Here is a 16,743-nt window from a genome sequence, read left to right as displayed (position 1 = left end):
ATACATGCACACACATCACACACATGATATATATCACAGTGAATACAGTACTAGGACTGGAAGCAAGACTCATCTTCCTGAGTTCAAATCTGTCTTCAGACACTAGTTTTGTGACCGTGGGCTAGTCACTTAACCCTGTTTCCCCTTGGTTTCCTCATCTGAAAGATGAAGTGGAGAAATGGCACACAAACTCCAGTATCTTTGCTAAGAAAACTCTAAATAGGGGCGGCTAGGTGGCGCAGTGGATAAAGCACCGGCCCTGGAGTCAGGAGTACCTGGGTTCAAATCCAGTCTCAGACACTTAATGATTACCTAGCTGTGTGGCCTTGGGCAAGCTGCTTAACCCCATCTGCCCCCATCTGCCTTGCAATAATAAAAAAAAAAGAAAATTCTAAATAGAATTGTGAAGAATCGGAAAGGATTGAAACAAACAAACACCCTCCCCCCCCCCCCCCCCAAAGCTCAACAACAGCAAAATACTGAGGAAATACGATCGTGGTGTCTTTTCCATATGAGAGCTGCATCAGGATGGCAAAAGACAGAAGAAGAAAGGCACCTAAGGATTTCAGCCACTGCAACTGCACTTTCCTTTCATGATATAGTAAAAAAAGTGCACAAGTTGTAGAGTTAGCAGACGTGGTTCAAATCCCATCTCTGATGTTTATTGCCTGTTTATCCTTGAACACCAAGTCATGTAACCTTTCTGACCATCAGTTTCCTTATATAATGGGCTTAGATACAATGATGAGCCATGATACCAGAGGAAGCATACTGTCTGTCTTTTAATAGATAGGTGATGGTCTAAATTTTGCAGAATGAGATATGCTTTTTGGACATGGTCAATATGGGAATTTGATTATACAGATTTGTAATACATGTTTTGTTTCTTTTTTTCCCCTAGTTTGGGTGGGTTAGGACAGACTAAATTCTTACTAATTAAAAAATTAAGTAATTTAAAAATAGAACAATGGGATTGAACAGAGACTTTGTAGTCTCTTCTAGATCTAAGATCCTTTCTCTTTCTCTTTTCCTTTCTGGTGAAGGGAGCTCATCCCATAAAATATGCTACTTAATCCCTTCTGGTGGGGGAGCACAGGAATATGTTTAAGGAGAGGGACTGACCTTATCTACCTCCCCCCCCCCAACCATACTCTTATCCCTATGAGGGTCTGATGAACTGCTTGCAGGGGTGGGGGCAGAGGAAAAGGATGATGCAGTGGTTCTTATCTTAACCATTTGGCTCTGTGGATGGCTTGTGGTCATGCATTATTAAATCCCCTCCCCTCCTTTTGATCTGTTCTCTGCACCACAGGATTCCTACTCTGCAGTTATTACATAAGGAGCAGGGTAGTGTTGCAGAGACTGAATATAAATCTAATACCTCTTAGAGTTGCACATCTAATTGAAAGTTCACTATTTCTCAGTTCCAGGAGATATTTCGAAGACATGAAGACTTGGGTGTAGGGAACCCTGACTACAAAAATGACCAGAGTGTCCTGGACTGGACCTCCTCCTAGAACCCAACATATCTCTTCCTCAAACCTCCCTCAGCCAGGTACAAAGAAAGTCTGGTTGACATTGGACACTGCCTGTTGAAAGGAATTACAATAATCTAATCTGGATCTAATGGATATTAAGCAAAGACCAGTTAAATGAAAACAGTGACTTGGAGGAGTTCATGAATCACAATCATGCATCACTTAGAGATGAACCCTGTGATAATATTTGACCTTTGCTACTTTTAAAAATCTAATTTCAGTCCAGATTTAATACTCCTTACCTAAATTGGTGAAAATAGCAATTCTAAAAGAGAAGGGGAAAGTTTTTCAATTTGTGTGACTAGAATTTTGGGAACCAGAATTTTAGCTATTTATTTGTTGCTAAAAATGGAAGTTTGTTTGCTGTCAGGTTCTAGAACTCCCATTAGGGGTTCAGGTAAGTAGTGCAGTGGACAGAGCACTAGGTCTGGAGTTAATAAGATGTGAGGTCAAATTTGACTCAGGAGTACCTGGGTTCAAATCCAGTCTCAGACACTTAATAATTACCTAGCTGTGTGGCCTTGGGCAAGCCACTTAACCCCATTTGCCTTGCAAAAAAAAATTGACTTCAGAGTCTTACTAGCTATATGGCTCTGAGCAAGTCATTTAATTCTGCTTGCCTCAGTTTCCCCATTTATAAAATGAGATGGAGAAGGAAATGGCAACTTCGGTATTTTTGCCAAGAAAACCCCAAATGGGATCATGATTTCTTGGATATGAGTAAACAACAAAAATTATTTTATCTCTTTTGAAGAATTTCAAAAAACACAACTAAAGTTAGGTAACAGTAGCAGAGAGAGCTGACCAGAACAGTTAATTTTTTATGAGTTCAGTGAACAATGTTATAGTTCATTACTAACATTGCTTTCAAATAGAAGTTTACTTTGTTAATTAGCTTTTGTGTTTCTCCCTTCTTTTGACAAAACAAAGGTGGTACCAACAAGACTTCAAAGCCAAGTTTGAAACTATCCTGCTGAATACATAGGAAAAGATCCTCATGGGTTTCTGTTGCCCATCCATTATCACTATTTTAAAAAGCGAACATAAATTGTTGCCCTAATGTTTCCCTGGTCACTGAAGAGGATCAGTAAATAATATTTCAATTTATATATTTGAATTGAACTAGTACATTATGGTACAATGTGGGTACACATTCAGGAGCAATTTTTCCACTATGATTTTGTTTTAGAGAAAAGCAGATAAAGAAATGAGGGAAAAAATAAACAAATCCACAAACAAATCTCTATTTAAAGTAACAACAACAACAATGTTAACTGAAGTCTTTTATTATAATAATCAATTCTCTGTGCATTGGGGATAAGATTTGGACTGGGGTAATAAAAGGTACAAATGATAATAAAATCATGGATCTTTGAATGGTCCCAGAGAAAAAGGAAAGAAATTTACTTTCTCAGGTGTGCAACTAATTTTTTAAATCAATGGAATTCAACCTTTCCCCCATGGTGCAAACCCTGAATTATAGGTAAAACCACATTTTTCCCATCTAACAATGCATAGGAAAAACTAAATTCTTGAGAAAGTTCTAGGAATCAGAGGGGAAATTATCTTCTTTTTCTGATTCTTTTAATTATCTCCTAAGTACCCTCATATATTCCAGCATTGAATGTAAGTCAGATAAAAGAATGTGCAACAAAATAACTGGAAGTGACCTCAAGAACCATTGGGCAATTCCTGTTGGATGAGATATAGGAATGCATTTCACAGGATTAGACAAGGTTTCTATTACTGGATGCCAGGGGGAATTAGGATCTTCTCAGAACCCCCATGTTTTACAGATATAGAGACTGAGGCTCATAGAGGCAAAGATTCTTGCCCAAGGTCACATGGTTATCAGAGTCACAATTTGAACCTGTTTCTTTGACTCCAAATTTAGTGTCCCTTCTACCAAACCACTCTGCTATGTTATATTCTGCATTATACCACTGACACCAATGTGGCCTATCAAGTACCAAAATTATAATAAAAATGAATAATAATATTTAAGTTGATAGGGATGATGAAAATTGAATTCCTTAACTGAGACCCAGAGAATTCAACTGACTTGGTACCATCACACAAGTTATATATCAGAATAGTGACTTGAACCCATGATCTCTGAATTCAAATTCAAATCTCTTTCTTCAAACTGTCTCCACAAGGTATCTTTATGTAATTAGTAAGTCAATCAGTATCTACTCTGTCATAGCTTTTGAGTAATTTTGAAAAATTTATACAATATATATAACCAAGAGACTTGAGGTTCAGATTTGTTATTGAAGGAATTTACATAAAATAAAGAGCCATACAGTACAATTTGTGGGGGAATATATTATACTAAGAAGGTAATTCAGTTCAATTTTAAGACAACAAATATTAATTAAATGTCAAATGGGTGCAGCACAATGGGAAATTATAGTTCTGCTTTTCTGGTGACTCAGGGAATTGCTTTGCTTTAATTTTTTTTTTTAAGCTTTAAAAACAAAGTATAGAGAATTCCCTAATCTGATTTTCATGAAGTGCTGAGTAATATGTAAATCTGTTCTGAAATCTGTGATATGGGGAAAAAACACACCATTGGCCATTTGGAAAACAGTTGGGGAAAACAAAAGCAGGGTACTTGGGTAAAGTTTGTTTTCTGGAGCACAAAGTCATAAAACTATGATCTATTCTTCAACCCAACTCCCACAAGATGACTGCACCCCCCTCAGTAATGTTCACAGAATCATAGAGTGGCTGGATTTCAGTGAGTTCCCTTGTCTACCCCATCTGTAAGTATCAGTGTATCCTCTAAGACATTGTATACCAAAGAAAAATAAAGGAACATGTCACACGGCTTAGATGAATCTATCACTTGGATTATTGGGGCTACTATCTACAAGAAAAATCATTTTGTTTAAATCTTACTAGTGGGTTGCAATGCATTTAGTTAAAGGAATATATATATATATATATTTAACCAGGAAAAATATATTTTTATTGTATAGTCTGAATCTGAGTCTACCAGGAATAACTTAATCCTGTAATCTTTTTGTTTTTCAATTTAATCTCTCATACTTTGGTTTTTGATAATACTCTCAAATTACTTGAGTATCTTAAACAAAGCAGTGCATAGTGTGAAAGAAATTATGCCTAATCAGAATTAATATTACAGCTAAACTTTAGTTTACTTATTACTTTGAGCTGTATTTCCAGCTGGGATGGGTTCACCCCTTTGACCAAAAGGTAAGGGCTACATCTTCCCTTATCATAAACCTCTTTGTATAGTTGGTTTATAATCATCCAACACTGTGTTAGGCAAACAGCTTTGATTTCTCTGCATTCATTAAAGGAAAGAGCTGAGTCAGCAATTGGGAAAGCAATGTTTTCTATTACATAATTTTTCTTTCAAGGATTGGAAAAAATAATGCTCTTGGAAACTTAGAGGGTGTAAGTACTTGACTGAGACATATCCATAATTTCTAGTCAATGTCAAATTGAAAATGCCTTTTTTGTGGTCATAATATATACAGTTCCCAAGTTAGGATAGATTCAGCTACATTTTCTCTTCCATTTGACCTTCACAACACCGATTCTTTCACAGGAAGGGCAGCTTTCTGAGACCACACTGTGACCTTGAAGATAAAACTTAGTGTTTTATGCCTATTCAAAAACGCAGAGCATAGGCTGCTTTCGGTCCACCAAAACAGAATCAAGGATACAGCCGGAACAAACACTATCACACCTTTTAAAAGGATAAACTCAGCTTTTCTCTTTTGACTTAGTCAGCCTGGAGATAAAAGGCAAGAAGCCCCAGCTCCTTGGGTTCTGCCTGTTCTGATTGCATAAGTGTCTTCACTTTCCTCAGGCAGGATGACCCTCATCCAAAGCTGGGACTGAGAAAATAGCTGCATTGTGCTGCAGCCTCCTATCCTACCACAGTTATAAGCTTGAAGATGCCAAGGAAGTCACCAGGATCATGCAGGGGCAAAAGAATAGCATATGAGAACTCACGCTTTAGAGAGGGACCCATTTATACTGGGGTAAGCTACTTCTTCTGTACCTAAACTTGTCTTTGATTTTGATTGCACTGTTTCTTTTGAAGTGGCTAATCAGCCAGCACCACATAAGATTCTTTGAGAGCCGGCTCTCCTGAGTTTAATTCTTACATCATATCTATTCCACAATAAAATGCACCGAAGTGAACTCCATGTACTTTTCTCTACACTAAGAAGTCCGGCAGGATGGCACCAACTTAGTGGTGTTGGGATAGGATTACGCTGCATAACTTTGATTATCCAGTATTTCTCATGAGGACTAAACTAACCAGATGGTGAAGGGTCCGGATATGGGGAGGGCAGTATTTGGTCACATATATACTAGTGGGGGGAAGAAGTAAAGGGGAGAGGAGTCAATGCAGCAGAAAATGAAAATCAGGCCAAACTAAACCAACTCTTAAGTGACTTAAAATGTCTCTTACCTTGGATGTGGATAATTCTGTCATGCTCCAGAGTATAGTTGTCAGTAAGATGATCAGCCCAAGAGAGAGAAATCAGCACCAGAAAAAGTAGACACTTCATCTTGACAGCCACAAGAATCTTCTTCACTGTGAGGGCATCACATACAAACAGGCTGGTGAAATGGGGAAACCTTTATAGGGTCGCACTGCACAACTTATCATCCTATAATGGCTCTATAAAAATAGTTAACCCAATCTGCTCAGAAAGTTATAGGAGCTGTCCTGGGAGAGCTGAAGACTGCAGCTTCCACAACTTCAGCCCCCCCATTCCCATTGGGGGAAGCCAGAGAACAAATGGTGTTTAACTCTATCTTTGCAGAAGTATACATCTGGGAATGCAGAATGCTCTGTCCACACAGAGAGTTGCAGGGAGTTAAACAAACAGGATGGGTCTGTGAGGAGAGAGGGCTGTTTTAGATCCAGTGTTGTTCTGTCTTTTGGGTTTTATTTAGTTACTCAAAATCTGGTAGTTTTGTAATTGAAAAAAAAAAACTAAACCAATTCGGTCAGTTGATATTTACTCATTTAGCACCTAGTCTGATGGAGAAATAAACAGAAAGCCAGGGCAAATGAATGCTATTTGCATGACATTTCCCATGTACCTTGACAGCTGATTAAGCTGACTCTCTAAGCAGGATGCTAAGTTAGCTAGGGCTAAGTAGGAAAGAGGACAAAAGGTGTCTGCTTGAGGAGAAGCAGCACATTTTTATCACAAATTCACTTACCCTCTTAAAGATTGAGTCTATGGTGAGCAGTTGAAAAATCATGCACAAATTAGACTGCCACTGCAGCTGCTCTGATTGATTTTTCATTCATTTCTACCTAAAATGCTGACGCACCAACTTGGTGTGTGTGGCAGGTATAGGGTCTCTGCAGTGAGCAGAGCTTGCGGCTGCAGGGAAAATTTCTGCCAAGCTGGCAGGAGTAATTAGGCAAATGAGGACCTGGACTAGATCAAGAGGTGCAAGACCTGAGGTGGCACAGAAGGGGCAGACTCTTGATTTATGCTGTGAACAGTCATTTAAAAAGGGGACTTCTGCCCCTCCCCCACCCACTTGGAGGCAAAGTACTTTACCAAAAAACTCTGAGAATTAGCAAAATGCTCTGAGATCTTCCTTCCCCTCCCCCCTTTTTAGCATGGTGAAATCTCCATTCACTTCTTTTGGAATAACAAAAGTTGAAGCACACTTAGAAGAGGTATTCTCTTTCTCCATTTCTTTCTGCTTTTTTCCTTTCACATTGCAGTAGTCATAAGAAAATGATTTCCAGTGTCCAAATGGAATATATCCAGCACTAAACTGTAGCTCTATTTTTTTTCTGCCCAAGAACTCCCAAATTTAAGGCACACACAATTAGTTCAAAGAGCTGATTCCTAGAGTTTCCGTCCAGTATGCTTCTAGAGTTAAGAGTTATGTGGCAATTATGCTTTCCCACAAGATTCTTCAAGTTTCTCCTTGGGCTAAAATTAAGTTCCAGAATTTTCCTCTATCATGAAAGTCAATCTGATGAATACTTATTAAATGTCTGTTGTATGAAGAAGATTGTTTCTGTGACTTCCTTCTACTGGAAGACCTGAAAATGTTTATCCTCTCTGCTACACAGAAATAAAAGTTTGTTAATGTAGTCAAAAACAGTCTTTCTCAGAGGACTAAGTGTGTTGGCTTCAGAAGATTATTTGTTTTGATTTTTCACAGATTCAACTGGTTTCATTTTCAAACTTGAATTTGCATGTTCCTTTTAGACTGTTCTATTATTTGTTGTAATTTAATTCATTTCAAAATTTATTGTGTTTACTATGGAGGAAGTCTTGCCTTTGCCCTCATAAAGTTATGTTACTCTCTAGCATGGGATGTCAGACGCAGACACAATCAGAATATAAGTAGAATATAATTAATAGTAACCTATATTTGCATGACACATTTAAAAGCTTACAAGGTACTCAGTCCCTCATTTGAGCCTCACAACACCCTTGTTAGGTCAGGGGAGTTGGACATGCAGGTTTAGTGAACTCTATGTGAAATTCCCCTGCAGGGATACAGATCTAGTATCTCATCAGTAATCTGTAAAACAGGGTTCCCTCCAGGATGACTGTGTATAGATTTGAGGAGAAATAAAACAATATATTTTATTTTCACTAACCTTCAAGTGACATTTAACATTTTCTTCATTTATGATTGTAAGCAATAAACATTATTTTGAGAAGGGACCCACAGGTTTTACTAGATTCCTAAAAAGGTCCATGGGAGACACCCATGCCCATACCCATACCCCCACCCCCCATACCCACTCCACCCCCCACACACTCACTCCCACCCCCCACAAGATGAATTACCCTGCAACTAAAGAACTGTTTGGGGGGCAATGAGAGGTTATGATTTGACTGATGAATCAGAGGCAGGAAAACCATACTACTTTTTTCTAAGATAAATACTATCAATATAACTTTTTCCATTTTAAAAACTAGTAGAATGAGGCATTGAGAAGTTGATTTGACAGAGATCAAGAAAATAAAAAAGATGACTGATTTTCATGTTTTCATAAAATCAACATTTATTTATTGACTTACCACAGACCTACTGGCTCTGCTATTCTACAGCATGACATGAACTGGGCTAGGTGTTATGTGGATAGGCTTCCTAAATTTTAAAATATGTCTACTTTATCTGTTTCCTATCCCCCAACCCTTCTCTGTACCCTAAAAGAAATTCCAAAGATAATGAAGAAGTGAAATTTGAATTGGAAATATAGGATTTGGAAATATTTGACATGGAAAATAATGGATTTAGATGGTTGAATAGGAGAAATGGCATTCCGAGAAAGAGCAAGGACATGAGACAAACCAGAGAAATGAGCCTAGGCATGGTTTTCAGGTCCAAATGGATGGAGAATGATTTCCATAGTATGACTCAATAGCTACCAAAAAGTTGCTCTTGTTCCCCAAAGTTAATATCTGATATTTTACCATTGAAGAGTCATTCTATTGAATTTTAGTAGTTGTAATTTAAAATCAAAATGCACCAAAGAGGGAACAATACAGTATGCTATTATCATGTATCACCTTCATATGATTTAGTTTATAAGTTGCTTTCCTTCTCCAGATAGCTGAGTGGAGTGAGAGATGGGATGTTTTAATGGTGGAAAACAAGAAGTTATACTTTTGAAGCATGCTGTTTTTCCCAGGGAGGACAGAATTATTTAGGCAGACTAAAACAGGGAGGGAGCTCTGCTCACCAAGCAGGAAATGAGCAGCCTGAGGTCAGAGAGAAGAGTGGAAAAGAAAAAGGAATGTGATAAAGACAAACTTTGCCCTCTTCAGAACTTAGAACTTTATAGCATGGAAGAAGAAAGGATGGGGATGAATATGGTCAGAAAGAAATGTCAGTCTAATTAGAAGGAGCATTGAGTAGCTAAGGTTATAAGTGAGTGGTTATTAAAGTTATATCTGATATATTTAGTGATCATTTAGAAATCCATGGATCAAATATTAATCCTTAAAGTGAAGGAAAAAGATCTCTCACTGTTGAGAGTTCAGCAATAGGTAGAGGAAAGACAGCAGAGCAAAATGAGAATATAAGAATAATAATAGATGCTAGTTAAACAGTTTCTAAACACTTTACATATATCATCTCCTTTAATCCACACAACGATCCTGTGACAAAGTTACAGGTACTATTGTCTCTATTTTACAGACGAGATAACTGAGGCTCAATGAGGTTAAGTGATTTGCCTATAGTCACCCAAGTAATAAATGCAAGAACTAGGTCTTCCCAAATCCAAATATAGGAGCTTTACTCTTGGCTCTGCCTCTGACTAGCTCTGTGAATGTTACTCTTTGTCTTGGATTCTTTATCTGTAAAATGGCATCAATGTCTAGTCTATCTCATAAGGATTTAGTGGGGTCAATATAAGATCACACATGAAAGACTTTGATCTTTTTTACAATGCTTTATACATATTAAACACTTAATAAATGTCTGTTGAATTCCATTGACAGAGAGAGATGCTTTATTAGAGACTTCCTTTGTATACCGTGACAGAGTGATTTTATATTCCTTATCTCATCTGATCCTTACAACAACCCTGAGAGAGAGGCAATCGTGCATGGTAGATTCAGAAGTGCTTTTGGAATCCTGACTCTGATGCACTGGCCCTAGGTAAGTGTAAGATGCAGAACAGGTGCTGTTCTGCATTAAAAGGAAATTTCTCCATGGGAAATCTCTATAGTAATGAAATCACAGGCCCAGAAAAAAAACAGAAACACACACACACACACACACACACACACACACACACACACACACACAAGCATGCATGCATACACACACACACCCAGATTTGGCTGAATTTTTTAAAAAAATTTTTAGTTCCAGTTCAGTGAATTATATGTAGTAAATAGATTAATAAATAAGCTTTTATTAAATGTTTTCTACATAACAAACACTGTGCTAAGTGCTGGGACTGCAAAGACAAATGTGAAGGAGTCTCAAAATTATTTGTTGAATTAAAACCAGAGAGATGTGGTATATGATGCAAGGTCCCCTGTCTTGGACTTGGGTCTGGAATCTGGGTCTCCTGACTCCAAGCTCTTCCCACTATGCTACACTATAGACATCATCTGTTTTTTTTTAAAGTTCACAGATACAGTCTCTTGAAAGTAGAAGGCACAATGGTTAGAGTACTGACCCTGGAGTCAGGAGGACCTGAGTTTAAATCCTACCTCAGATACTTAGTAATTATCCTGCTGTGTGACCTTGAGCAAGACTCTTAACCCTACTGCCTTGCAAAAACCAAAAATCCTGTGGTCTAAATTCTGTGATTCTTCTACCTACAGAATCCATTAGAAATTAATCATGCCTTTTTTTCCTGAAGGAGGAATTTAATTCTTTAATTTTTCAGTTATATATAATATATGGGTATATATTATGTGTTCATATAATATATATGGATGTATTTACTGAGAAAGTGAGAAGAGCAGAATGGGAAGAAAAGGAAAGAGAGGAGTGGAATGAAAAGTAAGAGATAGAAAGAAAAAGGGGTCATTATGTCAGAAAGTTACTCTCAAAGCTTAGAAGCCCTGAATTCAAGTCCCTCCTTTGACACATTCTCTTTGTGATCCAGGGAAAATCATTCAAACTCTCAGTGCTTTAGGAAATGCTCTACAATGATATATGATGATGATGTTCTTCATTCTCGAAGAAGACCATGACATCAGGGAGGTGATGGTATGACAAGAATGTGAATCGGATTTGAGTGAGGGGGATGCTGTGCTAAGTCACCAGTCTCATTTTCTCCTCCAAAGCCAGCTGGGTCCAGTGGCCAAATAAGGATCAGGACAACTGGAGATGACCTCTGGATGTGAGGCAGTCGGAGTTCAGTGACTAGTCCAAGGTCACACAGCAAGTAAGTGGCAAGTAGCTAGATGTGAACTCCCTTCCTCCTGACTCCAAAGCCAGTACTTTATCCATTGTACCACCTAGCCACCCTTAACAATATATGGCAGGGAAGATGAACATCTGAATTGTTAGAGTTTCCTCATGCTACAGTTTTCTGTATTAATGTGGTCAGAAGTCCAGTCCCTCTCCCTATGGGGGATGCAGCAGGTCAATTCCAGTTGGTCAGTGCTGCTATTTTTTTCTCCTTCTCCTCCCTTTCTTTTCTCTGTCCATGAGAGGAATCACACTCTCTCACATGGGGGCCCTCTGTCCAAAGGAAGATAAATTTTGATCACTTATTCTTCACAAGGTTTCTTTGGGTTTTGATGCTAGATTTTTTTTCATCCCCACTTATTTATTCTATCATGTTTTAAAACACTGGAACAATTAACTCTTTTATTTCATTTACTTTTGATTTATGATTTCTTGAGATATATCTCTGAAAAACAAGACTTTGAAAAAAGCCATTGGGGATTCAAATGGAGCTATGCCTTCAAGTCCAAATAACTCTGGTTTTCACTGATTGGCCAATAATAGGCCTCAGTCCAAGTCTCACTTGCTTATTATTTGGGTTTTTGATAGCTCAGAGTGAGTGTAAATAGCAATTTTTTTCAGTTCTAGCCACAATCTCTGAGTTTTCCCCCTCCCTAACTGATTCTTTTGTGAAAGCAAAGTAGGCCATCTTTTACTTCAATTCTTACTTAACCTTTAACTTGCTTCAGACAAATGAAAGCTGGGAAAGAACACAGCTGAAAAAGTCTTCCAGTGAATACTGATCCATCACCAGCTACCCTGACCCATGTCTTGCCACTGGAGAAAACAGTGGGGTTGATGACTTTGCACAGTTCTGCCTCACTTAAATCCAATTTACTTGCAAGTCAAGACATCATCCTCCTAGTATCATTGTTCTTCCTTAAGAACCCAATGTTATTGTTCAGTTGTTTTAGTCAGGCTTGACTCTTCATTATACCATTTGAAGTTTTCTTGACAAAGATACTGGAGTTATTTGCCATGTCCTACTCCTGTTCATTTTACAAATGAGGAAACTAAGGCAAACGAGATAAACTCCGGATCACACAACTAATAAATGTCTAAGGTCTAAGATCAAATCTTCCTGACTCCAGACTTACAGCTCTATCCACCACCCACATACAGAGATTTATACAATTTTGGCACAATTTTTCTGTGAGATTAATAGTGTTTGTCACCTGAACATGTGAGCATTCACACACATCACCCACAGAAGAAACACTTCTTTTTTATGTATGCAAAGTTAGTCTGACACCTGCTATTTTCATTACAGAGTTGCTCTCTGGCTTACTTATAAAGCCATTCTTGTTTTGAATAGGTGATAATAGCATTGTCTTGGAGAGAGAACACACAGAAGAGAAAATCCTCAATAGGATTTTAAGAGCCAAATGAAATTTATAAATCAAATAAATGTTTAGCACTAAGAGTGGAAATAATTTATCAGTCAACACTTTGTAAGTGCTCCATACAGCCAACAATCTGCCTCAGTAAGACAGATGTGAAATGGACTCTGCTAGCTTGGCAGGACACCATTAAATGGCCCACCTGGAGTTAAAAACAAAAAACAAAAAAACAAAAAACACCCAGAAGCAAGGCTCTAGTCAACTATCAGTCTAACAACTAAAAAAAAAACCCATCGGCCTACAGAGTAAATTCAACATCTAGAAAATGATGAAGCTATTCATTCTGTAGAGTTGTGTATGAAGTCTAGACTTGCTTTTATCTAGGTAATGATTTCACCCAAGCATTCTGGTCCCTTTTACAATTCTTACTTGTGATAAAGAAAGCTAAGCAGAGATGCTACATAACTTTTGCATAAGCTAATGGGAACACTGGAATTACAATTTACAATCATAAGTCATTGAAATATCTATAACCTGCACAATTTAATGTTATAATATGCTTTGAACTAAGGTCAAAGGTAAGGTTTCCTTCCACTCTCCAAAGCAAATAATAAGAGTGGTATTAAAAAACCCCAACATCTTCATCCAAATACTCATTTGGAAGAAAAGTTCTAAATAAATGACATATGTAAAATGTCTAATATCTAACCCTAATGTCTCCTTGTGACACTGAACCTGGTGTTCTCAAAAGCAATATCAGTTGAGTACAAGCTCTGACAGTTCCTACTAAAGTAGAAACTTTTGGGGGTATCCCTTAGTAGCACCTAAAGGCATAACTATACAAAAGTCCTTGACAATAACTGAAAATCATAATGATCCTAAGAAAAATGTAAATTATGTTCAGTACCCTGTATAAGAAGATGCAGCAGTATATGATACATGTTGGAAAAGCTTCCTCTTAAAATGATTAATATAAGAAAAGTATTCAGACTTAAAGGAATAAACTTTCAGGTATCTGGGAGGATTAATTTCCTGGGTTCCAAGAAGTAGTTGTCAGATTTATTTAGCTCATTATGATAATAAATCTTCAAAAATCCTTCTCCAAGGTATCATTTCACATGAATATGATTAAAGACAAAAAACCTATCAAACAAAAAGAACAGTTAATTAATTAGTGATGATACTGTTCAAGATAAAATGAAAACTTCTTTGATGGTGATGGTGTTGATGATGATGATGATGATGATGATGATGATGATGATGATGATGATGACGATGCACATTTTCAAATACTGCCTAATAGTTCCAATGAGATGTTTAAAAATGGCAAGAGCTAATCCTCAGATCCATGTAAGTGAAGTAAAGCTCTGGAGAAGTCAACCATGTTTGAAGAACTTTAGTTCAGGCAAAGAGAGAGACTGCATCTACTGTCTGAAATCACAATAGTGAGGGGAGTTAGGGAAAGCATAGTGGACCAGCTAGGAGGTGAGGAATATTTTTGGCTGCAGATTCAGTCTCATCCTTTTCCTTAGCTAGAGTTAAGGTGGAGATTTGGGTGAAAAGAGAGGAAGATACTGTTAAGAATTACAGCTTTTAGATCAAAGGCTCTTAATCTGGGTTCTGTAAGCATATAGATGTAGACATAGATGATATGCACAGATTATAGATATAATAGATAAAGATGATAGGTATAGATGTAGGCATATATAGATATAGCATAAAGATGATATATATAGATATAGGTATAGATGACATGGAGAAATATATATAGGTATAAACAAATTTATGTACACATAGATATAAATGTTAGTAATATGTATATGACAAATATTGATGATATAGATATAGGTATAAATGATATAGATGCAAGTATAGATGATAGAGAGATAAAGATGGAGATAGAGTAGGGATAGGTGTGGATATGTGTCTCCATAAGGATGTGTGTGTATATATATATATATATATATATATATTTATATATATATATATATATATACATACACATATGTGTGTGTGTATAGACAGATAGATACAGATATAGACATAGATATATAAAATAGACATAGGATTATAGAAAAGACAGATATAGGTACAGATACCTAGAAATATGATATAAAGATGACAGATACAGATATAGATAGAATATATAGATATAGATATAGATGATATAGATAGATCACATAGTTATGGATATAAATGATATAGATGGTTAAAGACATGTGGAGAATTGATATATAAGTATAGATGATACATATGATAAAGAGATAGATTGAGATATAGTTATGTATCTATAGACAGACATAGAAGGCTATATTTCAATATAATTCCTTTCCTTTGTAGTAAAATACTCTTATTTTGTTGATTTACTAACAATATTCTGAGAAAGAGTCCATAACTTCACCAAACTGACCAAAGGGTCCATGACACATAAAAAGATTAAGATTCTATTTTTTTTTTTTTACTTTGAATGTTTGAGGAAAACCTAAGGCAGAGTGGGTATAGAGCTGACCTTAGAGATAGCAATATTTAGGTTCCAGTTTTGCTTCTGTCCCATACTGTGTGACCCTAGCCAAGTCATTAAACCTCTCAGTTTTCCTGAGAGCAGAGAAGGTGTCGACCTGTTTTGGCTGCAGGTGTTCCTCTATACCAATGAAATCATGTGTCTAATCCCTAGGATTTTTCCTATCTTCCTCGTGTAAGGAGGGACTGATCAACGTGAGCTACATCCTCGGGAGTACTAGTAGTGTGCTTTTTGTGATGTGTGTTTTGTGAACTTGTTTTTGCATGTGTAATGGAGGATCCTATCTTCTCCTCTGGAGTACTGCAAGTATTCTTTGACTATTTCCTTTGACTATTTCCAATTAATGAGTGGTTTAAATTGACTGCTAAATTAGAAGCAAATATTTTTACAAAAGGTTCTTGATAACTCTTATTCTTCAGTCTAGAAAGATAGGTTGGAACCAAATTGTAAAGAGATTTAAATGCCAAACAGAAGGGCTTGTATTTTAATCTTAAGATGATAGGCACCCCCTGAAAGGGGGTGGTTTAGAAATACCTGTGGTTTAGAAATGGCAATTTGGCAAGAGTGGAAGACTGAATTTAAGACAGAATACACCACAGATAGGGAGACTAATCAGGAGAATAATGTCATGGTCTAAGTGTGAAGTCATGAAGGTCTTAACTAGAATGGTTGTGGTGTGTGTGTGTGAAGAGAAGAGGATAATTGTGAGAGATGTTGAAGAAGTAGAGTAGATATGACTTGGCAACTAATTGGAGATGAAAGGGTGAAAATGGAGAATTGAAAATAACTTCTAGACTGTGAACCTATGTGAATGAAAGAATAAGTAATACCTTTGAAATAAATAGGAAAGTTAAGAAGAAAAATATGATACATGTCAACAGATAATGATTTCTTTTTTAGATATATTGAGTATTTTGCATCCATATTGTTTGTACATAATTATTTGCACATTAGATAGGAAGTTCCTTGAGAGCATGGAATTTTTTTTCTTTTGGCATTTATTTGCTTAGCAGAATGTCCAGTACATGATAAGAATTCAATAAATGGTTGTTGACTTGATTTCACTAGATGTGTCTTAGCTATGGAACATGTAGGTGGAGATGTCTCCTGGGCAGTTGGAAAGTGTAGAAGAGAGATAGGAGTTAAAGATTTGGGAGTCATCTGAATAGAAATGATCATTGAATTCGTGGAAACTGAAACAATAAGAGAGAAGAAGGGGTCCAGAATAGAACCTAGGTGGGCAACTAGATGGTACAGAGGATAGAGCACTGGCCCTGGAGTCCGGAGGATCTGAGTTCAAATCTGTTCTCAGACATTTAATATTTACCTAGCTATGAGATCTTGGGTAAGTCACTTAAACCCAATGCCTCACCAAAAAAAAAAA

The 16,743-nt window shown here is 37.0% G+C and overlaps 1 protein-coding gene across 4 annotated transcripts in view; it reads right to left on the bottom strand.

Moving 5' to 3' along the window:
- Positions 1-16,743, bottom strand: part of HAPLN1 (hyaluronan and proteoglycan link protein 1) — a 95,455-nt gene that overhangs the window by 33,174 nt on the left and 45,538 nt on the right. For 3 of the 4 annotated variants that reach the window (XM_074202380.1, XM_074202377.1, XM_074202376.1), the window contains exon 2: positions 5,995-6,120. In XM_074202380.1, the coding sequence (XP_074058481.1) occupies positions 5,995-6,094 (100 nt within the window). In that variant the 5' untranslated portion in view covers positions 6,095-6,120. Of the gene's footprint in view, positions 1-5,994; positions 6,121-6,758; positions 6,868-16,743 lie in introns of those variants that run through there. The other variant, XM_074202379.1, reaches the window with a different exon arrangement.

The sequence above is a fragment of the Macrotis lagotis genome, chromosome X (assembly GCF_037893015.1).
Source record: "Macrotis lagotis isolate mMagLag1 chromosome X, bilby.v1.9.chrom.fasta, whole genome shotgun sequence".
Classification (NCBI taxonomy): domain Eukaryota; kingdom Metazoa; phylum Chordata; class Mammalia; order Peramelemorphia; family Peramelidae; genus Macrotis; species Macrotis lagotis.
Note: the sequence above shows the minus strand (reverse complement) of the source record. Positions and strands in the feature narration are given on the sequence as shown.